At 36.1% G+C, this 13,156-nt stretch overlaps 3 protein-coding genes across 4 annotated transcripts; 1 reads left to right on the top strand and 2 right to left on the bottom strand.

The window, feature by feature from the left end:
* Nucleotides 1-1,979: 1,979 nt before the first annotated feature.
* LOC125222190 (protein-L-isoaspartate O-methyltransferase 1-like) lies at nucleotides 1,980-4,004 on the top strand. 2 transcript variants are annotated; one of them, XM_048124683.1, is made up of 4 exons: nucleotides 1,980-2,186; nucleotides 2,847-3,177; nucleotides 3,355-3,519; nucleotides 3,602-4,004. In XM_048124683.1, exons 1-4 carry the CDS (start codon nucleotides 1,995-1,997, stop codon nucleotides 3,856-3,858), a joined length of 945 nt encoding a protein of 314 aa, XP_047980640.1. In that variant the 5' UTR covers nucleotides 1,980-1,994; the 3' UTR covers nucleotides 3,859-4,004. The 2 variants fall into 2 exon arrangements, with proteins under 2 accessions (XP_047980640.1, XP_047980641.1); XM_048124684.1 differs by having other exon boundaries at nucleotides 2,907-3,177.
* Nucleotides 4,005-4,080: 76 nt separating this feature from the next.
* On the bottom strand, nucleotides 4,081-5,876 carry LOC125222191 (28 kDa ribonucleoprotein, chloroplastic-like). Its single transcript, XM_048124685.1, has 4 exons — nucleotides 5,357-5,876; nucleotides 4,822-4,923; nucleotides 4,379-4,654; nucleotides 4,081-4,304 (listed from the first exon to the last, which is right to left on the bottom strand). The coding sequence occupies exons 1-4, from the start codon at nucleotides 5,774-5,776 to the stop codon at nucleotides 4,239-4,241; spliced, it is 864 nt and encodes a 287-aa protein (XP_047980642.1). The 5' UTR covers nucleotides 5,777-5,876; the 3' UTR covers nucleotides 4,081-4,238.
* A 492-nt stretch (nucleotides 5,877-6,368) lies between these two features.
* Nucleotides 6,369-9,932, bottom strand: LOC125221799 (probable galactinol--sucrose galactosyltransferase 2). The gene is made up of 14 exons (XM_048124058.1): nucleotides 9,910-9,932; nucleotides 9,606-9,821; nucleotides 9,240-9,502; nucleotides 9,045-9,135; nucleotides 8,909-8,957; nucleotides 8,741-8,832; nucleotides 8,529-8,636; nucleotides 8,339-8,455; nucleotides 7,827-8,237; nucleotides 7,594-7,735; nucleotides 7,436-7,503; nucleotides 7,210-7,344; nucleotides 6,818-7,130; nucleotides 6,369-6,729 (listed from the first exon to the last, which is right to left on the bottom strand). The coding sequence occupies exons 2-14, from the start codon at nucleotides 9,782-9,784 to the stop codon at nucleotides 6,454-6,456; spliced, it is 2,244 nt and encodes a 747-aa protein (XP_047980015.1). The 5' UTR covers nucleotides 9,785-9,821; nucleotides 9,910-9,932; the 3' UTR covers nucleotides 6,369-6,453.
* Between the last annotated feature and the right edge of the window lie 3,224 nt (nucleotides 9,933-13,156).

Genomic DNA, 13,156 nt, shown 5'->3' on the forward strand with positions numbered 1-13,156 from the left:
TATGACAATAACAAGTATACTTTGTTAAAAGAAGTGCATGTATATTACTAAAATTACGCAATAGATATACCAAAACCCAAAAACAGTTGGAAAATTAAATATTGCATTAATTTATATCCCAAAATAGCAAGAACAATTATCTTATTACTATTATGTCAATAGTTAAAGTTTAAAATGTTGACATACCCTTTGATTATCTTATAAAGTTTTTTCGCATACCCCGTTCACATAAATATGCATGAAAAAACTATTCAAACAAACACACAATATTTAATAGCTATTGATATCACTACAACCATACAAAGTTTTTTCAATCCTAATCATTAAAAAATATACCTATGTCAAACAAGCATACACTATGTCAATATAATTATGTCAACACCTATTAAAAAGCATACCTATGTCAATAGCTATTACATAGTACTACATCCATACAAAGTTTTTTACAACCATCCCAAGTCATTCAAACAACCAAAACTTTGTCAAAAAAGTATACCTGTCAATATAATTATGTCAACAATCATTCAAACAATCGACACTATGTCAACGGGATATTATTATAGCTATTAAATATAAATTTAAAATTAATAATCTTAAAAAAATTTAAAAAAATCCTTTAACTGGAAGGGATGCTTGTTCTCTTCGTTTTTTTTGAATCATTGTTCCTTTCCATCTCTTCCCTACCATCGCTAATCAACAAAAATCAAAAATTGATTTCATAAGAAAACTCCAGATGTGTGGTAATACACTAAAATCAAGAATATATTTAAAATTTGAATCAAATTTTTTTAAGAAATCGCCCAAAAACCCCCCTTTGGGAAAGCCTTTTTCCGATGCAATCGCCAACTTAACTATTTCTTCGATCCTCATTTTTCAAATTAATTGAGTAAAAAAAGACCAAATCTAAGATTAGGGGGATAATCGAAATGGGGGGAAGATGCAAAATTGTATTTTAAAAAAGCTATTTAAAAATTGGGAGAAAATTTTAGAAACCGTTTGGGGTTTTGAGTATTTGAAAATAGTTTAAACATTTTAGAACTGAAATGACAAAATATATATATATTTAACAAAAATTAACTATAAACTTTTAGAATTTATTTAATATTATTTAATTCAAATTTTATAAAATGTTGAAGTACTAATATTCAAGTAAAAATAACTACAAACTTTTAGAAATACAAAATTCTTATAGTAGCTCGAATTTAAGATAAAATAACTAATTCTTGTAGTAGTTCGAATTTAAAAGAAAATAACTACAAACTTTGAAAAATACGAAATTCATAAGTTATAGTACATATTAACATCTTTCATCCATCCACAATAAGTCAATAACCACCAAAATTCTTAAGTTCAAACATTCATCCTTTATAAATACCACAATTCAATAATTCATAAGAATCAAGATCTAATAATAATATCATCAAAAAATTCAAAATAATATCACGAGTCAATGAAATTAAAATATAATTAAAAAATTAAATTACATATCTTATATGCTAACTATTAAGTATTAATTAAATTATAGTTAAGAAAATATATTACATTTAATTATAATAAATATATAATTTTTTAATTTTAGAAAATAAATCGGATAAATGGATAATTCGGGTATACCCGATCGGATATCGGGTAATCCGATACCCGATAATCCAAAATTCTCACTACCCGATCCCGATCCGATATCCGAAAAATCGGGTTTCGGGTATCCAATTATCCGACTTTTTCGGGTTTGGATATCGAGTATCCAATACCCGATATCCATTTTGACAGGCCTAGGTGTACACATATGAAATCGTAGTGTAATTGAAACTAGGCCCAAGCAAATTAGTCTACAACAAATATATGGGCCGGACCTCAAAGTAGTGAAAAGCCCAGCCCAAAGTGGTTGGATAGGGGAGGAGGGTGATGGAGGTATCGACAAGGGGGAAGAGAGGAGAGGGACACGAAGCAGAGGTACAGAAAAATGCAGAAATTTCGAGGATTATATTAAAAAAATGCATTCCTCCTCCAATTATTCTTCATTTTCACCAATTGCGACCTATCGTATTCCTCTTCACTCATCCTATTTACATCTCACTCTCCGCCCCCCGCCGAAGCTGGCCGCCGCCATCACCGCCTTCTCCTACCGCCGCTGCCGCGCCTACCCCTATCTCCTCACGGGGAACGCTCTCTTTTCCCGCATGGAGGTACGCAAACCAACACGCACTCTCTTCTTCCTCTGTTTTGAGAATTGTATTTATGTAACTAAGTGGCATAATTAGTTAAAAATGGGCTGTGGATTGACTTGTAAGTGGTTACTGTTCATGAAATGATTGTATCAGGCATCTCATAAATGTGTGTATTGAGGTTTCTATGGTTGTGAAGATGTCTAATTCTGTAAAAATAGATATGATGATAAAAACATGTGATTGTTTTGGATACATTACACTTTGAAGCTTTTTAATGTATTCTCTTATTAGCTTTCGATTTAGAGCATGTTTAGTTAAATAATGAAAACTTCCTTGGCACTCTAGTTGTGCTGGAATAGTGATGGAATCATGTTGTTCACTGTGTTGGTTTAGATTGTGCTTCTAGTTTAACCCGGTCTAAGAGATAATCAGTTCAATTGGCGAATATTTAGATGATATAAAGGCATTTAAAGAGTGCTTCGGGTTGCTGTTGGTACTTGGTAGGTAAAGATGCATGTTCTGCAATAAGCCGAGACGTTTGAGATGTTTGTGCGTAAACCTTCCCGATAAGAAAGTAGCTGCAGAACAATGTAGATTTACTAGAAAAATCAAATTTACTTTATTTGATACATTGATATTGCTCTTTTTGTTCTTTCTCTTTTCATGATTTTGTGACAGGTTATGAGACAGATCTGTGTGTTAAGTCTTACCTCAATATTGTTTTATGTTTCCCAACAGCGGTTCTGGGCTGGAAGTGGTGTTGGTAGGAACCAAGATATGGTGTCTGATTTGCAGAGCTCAGGCGTGATAAGATCGAAGAAAGTAGCAGAAGTAATGGAAACAATTGACAGGGCTTTGTTTGTGCCGCCGGGTGCACAACCCTATCTTGATAGTCCTATGCCAATAGGCCACAATGCTACGATTTCTGCTCCTCATATGCATGCAATGTGCCTCGAATTGTTGGAGAACCATTTGAAGCCTGGCATGTGCGCACTGGATGTTGGTTCGGGTAAATATATATTGTTGCATTTGCTTAAATTATATGAGGTTTCTTATACTACAGTTGAGGTCATTTTGGCCACTTTTTTAGTTATGGTAACTCAATGTTGGTGACAAGCTTGTATCTTTGATGTAAGCTCTTACTTATTTGTCGAAATTTACAAATTAGTCGAGCCTCATGTTGTAGGGACTGGGTATTTGACCGCTTGCCTTGCCCTCATGGTGGGACCAGAAGGGCATGCAGTTGGAGTCGAACATATTCCAGAGCTAGTCGAGTCTTCTATCAGAAGTATCCAAAAGAGTGCTGCAGCTCCCCTACTCAAAGAAGGGTCCCTCTCAATCCATGCTGCAGGTATTTCTTCGTTTCTTTGTACATTTTCAAATCATCATCACATTCATCTACAATAATCACTCGTGCCACTGCGTAATAACAGATGGAAGGCAGGGCTGGCTGGAGCACGCGCCCTATGATGCTATTCACGTCGGAGCAGCTGCATTGGAAATCCCTCCAGCGCTCATCGAGCAACTGAAGCCAGGTGGCAGATTGGTGATCCCCGTGGGGAATGTCTTCCAGGATCTGCAAATCGTGGACAAGAATGAGGATGGCAGCCTAAGTGTCCGGAGCGAAACCTCTGTGCGTTACGTTCCATTGACAAGCCGAGAAGCTCAGATCCGAGGTCCACAATATTAGGTATAGAGTAACGTTGCACTGTAAGTAACGCATCGTTATTTTCCTCTTGTATATATACACTCCGTGTAACATTGATATGCCTTGTATATTCTATGAATAAAGAGGCTAGCTTCCGATTTTTTAATAGTATAGTGTTTATTTCATCGCAGATTTGATTTGGTATATGAGCATTGAGTCATTGAACTTTAGGCCAATAAATGTGTTGAATAGTGCATAACAATATTATCATAGATGGAGGAGGACTCTATTGTTAATATTCAAATCCAAAGTAACATCCGACAAGATTGGAAGTTGGAACCTATTAGACGAATATAATGAACTCAAAATCCCATCACAAAACAAGACATGTAATAATACAATAATAACTAGTTGCTTAGCAATCAAAATCGGCCGCGGGTTTGTCTTTCTAAGGCAGCATTCACTCTGATCGGTCTCCCATCCAAAGTCTGCACCAACAAATACATTATTTCCAATCTGGATACACAGACTATATTAATTGGGAGGGAGCAAAGGGATTTACCTCTCCATCAAGGCTGGAAATGGCATCGTTCATCTCAGACTCGGTGGACATCTCTACAAAGCCAAAACCACGCGACCTACCAGTTTCCCTGTCAGAGACTACCCGGGCACTCACAACCGAACCGTGCTCACTGAAAATCTCCTCAAGCCGGCCGCTATCCACACTCCATGGAAGGTTGCCAACGTATATTCTATGACCGGCCTCTCTTGGAGCACGCTCTGGCCGTGATCCTTTGGGAGCAGCAATATTGACAGTCAAGAATCGGCCGTCCAAATCCTGTTCAAGAAGGGGGAAAGAACGAAAGGTAAACCCTACCGGAAAACCATCAAGGCCTAGAAACTTCGAAACCACCAATAAATCAAGAAACTGGCACAAAGAAACAGAGATACTGATTTGCAAAATCTATGCCACCGGCATTATGTAATGCAGTCTATGAAACTTACATAACGGCTGAACAACTCCACGGCCTTTTCGGCCTCTTCCACAGTGCTCATTGTCACGAAACCAAACCCGCGGCTGTTACCAGACATCCTATCGTAGATAACCTGCACAAAGCAACTGCATAATCAACACAATAGAAACACAACAAACTCACTCACCTCATCTTTATACATAGAAAACTCATCAAATTTATCCTCCCAATCACATCCCATGCTAAAAGGAATCCAATTTCCCCACTCAAACATTAAAGACAATCATCCAAGCATATCAAACAGAGTAAACTCATCCCACCATTTCACATAATAAACGCTTCAAATTAATCCATTTCTGCATCACAACAAACAATCAAGGAAATCTAAACATAACAAACTCATCCATTTTGCATCACAATCCACACCCAACAAAATTATGGAATTAAAAAAAAAAAATCTTCATATCCAAAAAAAACCACCACAAAAACCATTAAACAACAAACTCAACCCATCAAGATTCAACCTTTATCCATTACAGCCCATTCCATCAAAAATCAAATTATACCTCAGAAACCTCAACAACTCCAGCCTGCTCAAAGAGCTCACCCAATCTCTCACCATCAACATCAAAAGGCAAATTCCCTACATACACTTTCGCCCCCTCCGGCGGCTGGACAAAGAAAGCCCCCTCGCCCCCTTCTCCTTCGGCCCCACTTTCATCATCCGCAGCCTCATCCCAGTCCAATTTCCCATCAATTTCTTCAAGAACTGCCGGAACATCTTCACCTAGAGCTGACAAAAAGCTTTTCTCCTTCCTTGTGAGGCAGAATAAAGAAGTGAGTGAAAGCGAGGATAAGGACTTGGAGCAAAGCTGGGAATTCGCGGGTTTGTAAGGAATTGAGAGACAGGGGCGAGAGCATGAGATTTTGGATGGAGTGAAGGGCGTAGGGCTTGATATCAACGCTGTAGTAGCTGCAAAAGCCATTGTATTTGCAGAATTTCTAGGGATAGAGTGGTGAAGGGAAGGGGTTTAGAAGGGTTTGTGGTGAAAATGGTTGCACTCGTATGGCTTTCAAGACGAGGATAAGGGTGCCATTCTTTCTATTTATATAATCTAGATATTTAATTATCTTCTTGCTTCTTTCATTTATTACAATCAATCAGATGAAAATAAAACTGTTTTTAACTAATTTAACTGACTAGATTATTACAACTTGAGTATATTTATTAAAGTATGCCTTCGATTTTATTTTTAGTAAGAGAATCTACTTGAGGCTATGTTTAATTAGTTGGAATTTAGATTCACTTGTGTTTCTTTTCTGAAATAATAACCCTTAGTTTTGTCTGTCTTTGCATTTTCATGGAATTTGTAAATTTAATGGCCCAATAAAAAATTTTGAGTTACTAAAATAAAAGTTGTATTAGACGAAATGTTTGCGTCGAGGAAATATATGTCAGAAATGAATGCGTACGAAACTAATAAGTTTTGATCATATTTTATTGGACCCATATCTTTATTGACTACACACGAAATTTTGAGACTTTTTAGGTTACCTTAATTACTTGGTAGTAACTCATTGGCACTTCGAAACTTTGTTTCTAATTTGTTTTTTAATAGAGAAAAAAGAAGCGTTATTGATACTTGGATCACTTATGATAGTGTTAAAATACAATTTCAATCTCCTTGAAACTGCCATCACTATGAAGATAGACTGTGAATAGTCCATTCTCAGAGTTGTATGTGAACTCCTCATCCTTCTTGTTAACCTTGCAAGAACTTGGTTTGATGCTGCAATACCCTCCAAATAATCCACATCCTCTTGCTTTGATCATTATTCTTTCTCCGTCACCAACGACCGCACATTCTTCGATTGCTCCACCGGAGTTGTACATGTTGATCAAGCCAATGGGAGCAAACTCAATGCTACCTTTGAGTGTCTGTATACAATATAATGTTTGTGTTAGTGCTTTTGAATGTACATTATTAAACTTAGGTGAGCCTAAACATGCTTATTTTATTACTAACCTTTATTGGTGAGATGGTGAAGATTTCACATTGTAATAGGCCTAATGACACATCAATAGTTTCACCCTTTGCCACTCTAGAAATTGTTCCAGAGTTAAATGCATACACAACCGAGTCTCCTAACCAGTTTTCCCCAACAATTTCTTCAAGAAACTCTACATCGTTTGGACCTACACGGCCGGAGATAGAAGTGGCCGTGGGGGCAGATGTCTCGACCGGTTCAGACGCTTTCATAGGCCAAGACCCGGCTCCTTGGCAGTTGAAAGCACCTACCACTCCAGTCACCTTGTTCAAGTTCCATATCTTGAGAAGGCTGTGATGTTTGGGAATATCATTAGATTTTCATGTATTTTTTATCTAAGTTACAAAAAAACCAAATTTTTTTTTATTACCTCTTCCCATCCATGACAGGGTCCACAAACAGGCAGTCTCGGGTAGGCCTGCCTGCATATCTAGCCCGAAGCACAGATCCATCAGGCAGAACGAGCTTCCTCAGGATCTTGAAATTGTGCTTTCCCGGCTTATCACTGTATCATTCGATAAAATCAGTGACTTCAAAAACATCGAGTTTCTAATGGATTTCATGAGTTTATTGATCACGTGAGACGAGGTTCTTACCTAACATACACCGGGCAGCCTCCTATCGCCCTTGCTGCACCGTGGAATTCAGCTGTGCTATGATTGCTCTGCATCCAACATATTTAAACAAATTTTACATCTTAACAAGATTGATTTGTTGAAATGTGCTAGCCTAAAATGATGCAAAAAATGCTCACATGAAACATATCCCAATCAGGAACTACAATCTCTCCTAGTAGAAGGCTGTTGAAAGAGACTGATGCAATGTGCAATGTCTGAAAAGTTGGCTCATTAGGCATGAAATCCTCAGATGCTCTAGCTGTGGCACTCCTCTTAGAGCTGAAACATCGATCCAAGCACACCGTGGTCGTTACTTTTAGGCACGATGAACACAATGTAGGGCCAAATAGGGTGCAATCAAGAAATATACCTGAAAATGGAGTCTGAATTGTGGCACATACAGCAGATCAGATTATTCTCTGTGAAGTTTCTGTCTATGGACTCATCAAGAGCTTCATGATACTGTTTAGTGATTGAGACACGGCCACCATATCCGGATCCTAATGTCTCCAACAAATTCTGAACATCAACCTTGACACCATCCACACCGCTACTGGCAAGGTAGCTGTGCATATCGTTGTAGAAGTCGAAAACCTTGTCGGGATCGATTACTCCCACACCGTACTTCTCCAAGCTGTCGAGGGCTATGTCTCTTATGTTACCGATGTTTCCCTGAGACAGAACTGGGTATTCAAGCTTAGGGTTGTACTTTTTCAGAGCCTCAGATGATTCAAGAACTCCACCCCAGTAACCGGCTAAGGCATGCCACATGTACACATACCTAAATCAAGAACAAAAAAAAATGCAACATAACTATTTAAGGATTTTGAGGTTGTTCTTTTGGATTGTTTCAGACAAGAATTTGATGATCTTGGAGCTTACTTTAGTCCATAATTCTCTTTGATGTAATGAATCAGTTCTTTCAAGTTCGTGCTCGAACCATCTGCTTCTGAACAGAATTTGTTGTTCTCTTTAATATCTGTCAATCTTGTTGCAAACCTACACAATCAAAAGCACCACCATTGAGTTATAATCTCATCCAAGTGAACTAAGTTCTGATCATGGGACTTACTGTGTTCCTTCAATCCGAGATTCTCCTTCTTTTTGGAACTCGTTGACTGTTTCCTGCCACCCGTCATCTATGATCAAGAACTTCGGAGAAATCCCTCCTTCTTTGAAACTGTGAAAATGGGATCAGAAGTTTCATGTACAATTTATTCAGTAAAATGGGATTCCATTCATACACCAAGTGTGAAAAAAGGCCTCGTGTTTAAGTGATAGAACCTCTCAAGGCCATCTTTGATCCCTTTTGGGCTGACTTCTGTATAGAATGCATCCCAAGTGCACCAGCCGAACCAATCCAAATGCGCGGGAGCCTGGATTCGAAGCCCAGTTCAACCTCAGATCATACTGTATGTGTGTGTCTAGATGAATGACTAATAGATAACATACCTTCTTGTTTTCTAGATGAGTGAATGTACCCTTGTGTTTGGACAGAATCCTAAAAAAAAATGAATAGTTTCACAAAGTCAAGGAATCTGATGCCTGATGTCTAAAACTAAAATCTTGAAAAAGAAGCTAAACATACTTGATTGAATCCTTGATCAATTCAAAAGGATTATCCCCTGAGTTAACAAACACTCCCTCCATTGCTTGTGCAGTTTCAACACCAGCATCACCTTATAGAAAGAGCAACAAAAATAAAGAAAAAATCAGAACAGAACATCAACCACTACTCGAATGGAACAGTCGAAATAACGTGCTTTCTTGAGATGAAACCAACCACTTTGGTAGCAGAATTGAAGCTCATTCAATGCAGTCCCCTGCAAAGTAGTCCTAAAGGCTCCGTCCAGAACAGCCAGCACGAGCACGTAGAATCTCTGCCCCGTTGCAGGAGCTTCGTCCTCCACCACGCCTAGCACTGAATCCTCCCCTACCTCCAACAGAAGCATCTGAGTCTCCATTGGAATCTCACTTGCTGATCTCCCAACCCGCGGTATCATCCACCAAATCTTCGCTATAAACAAACACATAAACTTGCAATCCCTATTGATATAAAAAAAACAAGAAGAAAGGAACAAGAAGTTAATCCCCTTCATATCCTAGAAATGTTGATCATAGCATGAAACTGTGAGACCATGAAACTCACTCAAGAATCCCAAGATTGATGACATGGCAAGAGCTTGAGGTGGGGGCCTTGGCCCCCACAAAGGCCGCACCCGAGCTTGCTGGTGTGACGACAACGTTGTCTGGCACTCCAGTTAAGACAACCTTGCCTCTCACCATGAGGCAGCCATTCTTAACGACCGGAACTGCTGTGATCGTCATTTTTCACAAAGGATTCTGCGTTGTTTCTCTCTTCTAACTGAAAGAAAACAAGAAAATCGCCATGAAAATGTACACACGCATAACACAATGCATGAAAATAAGTCAATGGGATGTCAAAATGTTACCTAACTTTTGTAACAAACTTACAAAATGTAAGAGGAGTGAGAGAGAAACACCCAAATGGAGTGGTTTTATAGCAAAATCTAGGCATAAGCATCCAAAACATACTTTAAGAATACCATAGGCATCGACGAGCAATAGAAATTAATTTAAGAGAATGGAATTTGTTGTAATGTGGAAGTGAAGATGAATAAAATTTTTGTTGATGATACATGGGGCCATCCCAAGCTTAACTGACATGGAAATGAGTCAGCATTTGTAATATTTTTATTTCATATTTTATACTACTAAGCCATATTCAACCTTTCCACAGTTTATGGAGCCACAATTGACTCCATACTTCACTAGTTTCATTCGAAACAGCCATATCAAGAACAAAAATGAGAGAGATAGAGAGAAAAAGTAAATACGAGCTTATTTCTTCGAATAAGTTGATTTTACAAGATTCTTTGAAACAATATATTGGTCGTCCTGGATCAATGGCATCTTACCAAATCAGAAAAAATAAATAAAATTAGATATGCTATAAAAGCAGTGGAAACACTGAAAATGGTTATATATATGTGCCATGTTTTTCTTTTTGAAGCATTTAATCACAAGGTATTTAAGTACGTACCTACCAGTTATAGTTTTGGGGCTCTGAAAGCTACATTTTTATATTCTTTGACTAAATTTTACTGAAGTCGTCGTATCATTATAAATTATGGTTAGATATTGAGACTTTATGTCAAAATTTTGTGGTTGTATATTTTATTTTTCTAGTATTTTTATTTTTTGTTGTGGTCATATATACGACCAAAAAATAATTTCTAGATTTGAAAATTTTATAGTAATAATCTAGTTCAACATATACAATGTTTATGCAATTTGAACTTGAACAAATCTACTAGCAAAACATGAAATTTTCACCCCATGAAATTTTATTGGTGCCATAGGTATCTATTATTCAAAAAATACATAAAACATGTCTTTTAATTTTAATATAATGACAAATATACTATTGATTGCGTGGGGTCATAATCGGAAAATTATAAAGTTGACTAGCCACCAAATTAGATGTGGTCATTAATCACATGCTTAACCCTAATTATTATTGTTATTGCGTCAATTGTTAGTTCTGACTTAAAGTCCAGTCATTAATGCATCTCTCGTGGGCAATGATGTCTGTGTGATAAACTTTGATAAAATCAATGTATTTTAAAAATTATTGAATGAGCTTTGAAATACCAAATAATGGGGTATATGTAATTTGGTGGAATTAATTATTTTAGTACTAGCTACTAGTAGTTTGCAAGGGATACTGAAACTTCATTTTAATAATTTACTGAAAAAAATATAACTTCTCAGATCAATAAACGTGTTTATTGGTATACAAATATGGTCTATTTCTGAAAAATTAAATAAACTTTGGTTTAGAACTGTTTTTCTCTGTAGATATTATGTTAGTTAATGGAATTAATTGTTTAGTGTCTCATTTTATATGCCTCACCTAATCTACTTGGTACTTGGTAGTGTTGGTCTTTCCTAACTACTTTCTCATATGCAAATATAATTGAATTAAATATGTTTTTATAATTGATATGTTTCCTTATTTACTTGGAGAAGTTATTAGCACTACTTTCGTTGGAATGACATACAATTCGCAAACTTTAATTACTTTTTGGACTCTCATGTAAATTCCAAATCATACAAACAAAGGTAGAAAATCATTGATTTAATATTCTGTTTGTTAATCATATATTTTATGGATAATGAGTAATTAGTTAGTACAGTATTATATTGGCTTGGTAATGGCCGAACTGATGATGACATGTTTTCTCGAAAAAAACGGTTGTCAACTGACAATTATATCCAATTAAATTAATTAATTATAGTCTTTACTTCGCCGATGTTTTATGGCTAAACTAGGTTTGGAATTTTGGATAAATACATTAATTGGGTTATCATAGTTTATTAGACAACATCGACTTTGGTTGCCAAGAATTTAATTTTCAAAATTACAATAGTTGCATGCAATCAATATTTTAAAATACGTTTCGAATACAATTCGTTTCGGTCTAATCATGAAGAATATTTCTTGTTTTCGTTTTAGTCTTAACATTTAACTGGGAATATGGGATTGTAACAGCCTTGCTTGTTGGAATCCAATTCTTATCGGCCCATTTAATTTATAAATACACCCTCCCTTATTTCCAAGTTAATAATGATGTTTAATAAGTTAAATATATACTATAAAATAAATTATGAAAATGAATATAATATATAAGTAAAAAATTTATAAAAATGTAAGAAAAGTAGAAGAAAAATAAAAGGATCAAGGTATACTAAAAAAATGACTCATATAAAATTTAGAAGGTGGTCTCAAAAGGAATACAATCAATATATTAATCACGATTGACGAACTATCTATAAATTAAACACATAGAATAAAGAAATTCCACATAGTGGACATTATTCACTTGAGAAAGCTAGAGCCTTTCATTTTTCTCATTATATAAGTTGTGCATGATTAATGTTGATGATGATTTTTAACATAAAAGGATTGAAACGAATTGATTCTTGAACTGCACTATTAGTACAGATATATGTATATTATCTGTAACATGTGGTCAATATATTATTATTCTCGCAATAAAAAAATTAAGGTATGATTCTATTCATATTTGTGCGTGATTTATGTTGATGTTGATGATAATTTTTAGTAACAAATAAGGCATGAAAGGAATTGATTCTTGAACTGCACTACTTTGTATATATGAATAAAATTTATAACACGTGGTCAGTTTTGCTATATTCTCGCAGTATTAAAATTAGTACTTCTATTCATTTTTGGGCGTGCTTTAATTAATAGTCTACAATGCATATTTTTGGCATATAAACTTATACCAAATCTTTAATTGAAATGAACTATCAAACTTTATATATAGGGGCGATGTGGCCGGGTGCGTGTTGTGACTCGTTGTGCAGAAGCACGCCCCCTAGCGTGTAACACGCACGGGGTGTTACGCAGGTTTGCAGTGGTGTGTTGCACACTATGTTGCTTGTGTTAATACTCTTTAATTTAATCTACATCTATCTTTGGCCTAAAAAATATACCTAATTCACTAAGAAATAAAACCATATAGGAAAGACACAAGACTCAAACATATAAGAAGCATGCGCTAGATAGGATGCAATAACAATGACATGACCAAAAGGTAAAGTACAAAATAGCATACATAATTTGAAAACAAACAAAAGCAAGACGGAGCT

This window comes from Salvia hispanica, chromosome 4 (genome assembly GCF_023119035.1).
Source record: "Salvia hispanica cultivar TCC Black 2014 chromosome 4, UniMelb_Shisp_WGS_1.0, whole genome shotgun sequence".
NCBI classification, from domain to species: Eukaryota; Viridiplantae; Streptophyta; class Magnoliopsida; order Lamiales; family Lamiaceae; genus Salvia; species Salvia hispanica.

Coding starts and splice junctions, on each gene's coding strand:
- LOC125222190 (XM_048124683.1), top strand. CDS start 1,995: ATGCATTCCTCCTCCAATTATTCTTCATTTTCACCAATTGCGACCTAT. Junction 3,178..3,354: donor CGCACTGGATGTTGGTTCGG/GTAAATATATAT, acceptor CTCATGTTGTAG/GGACTGGGTATTTGACCGCT. Junction 3,520..3,601: donor CCTCTCAATCCATGCTGCAG/GTATTTCTTCGT, acceptor GCGTAATAACAG/ATGGAAGGCAGGGCTGGCTG.
- LOC125222191 (XM_048124685.1), bottom strand. CDS start 5,776: ATGGCTTTTGCAGCTACTACAGCGTTGATATCAAGCCCTACGCCCTTC. Junction 4,924..5,356: donor GAGTTGTTGAGGTTTCTGAG/GTATAATTTGAT, acceptor TGCTTTGTGCAG/GTTATCTACGATAGGATGTC. Junction 4,655..4,821: donor TGGAGTTGTTCAGCCGTTAT/GTAAGTTTCATA, acceptor CTTCTTGAACAG/GATTTGGACGGCCGATTCTT.
- LOC125221799 (XM_048124058.1), bottom strand. CDS start 9,784: ATGACGATCACAGCAGTTCCGGTCGTTAAGAATGGCTGCCTCATGGTG. Junction 9,136..9,239: donor TCAATTCTGCTACCAAAGTG/GTTGGTTTCATC, acceptor TCTTTCTATAAG/GTGATGCTGGTGTTGAAACT. Junction 7,131..7,209: donor CCTGTCATGGATGGGAAGAG/GTAATAAAAAAA, acceptor CAAACATCACAG/CCTTCTCAAGATATGGAACT.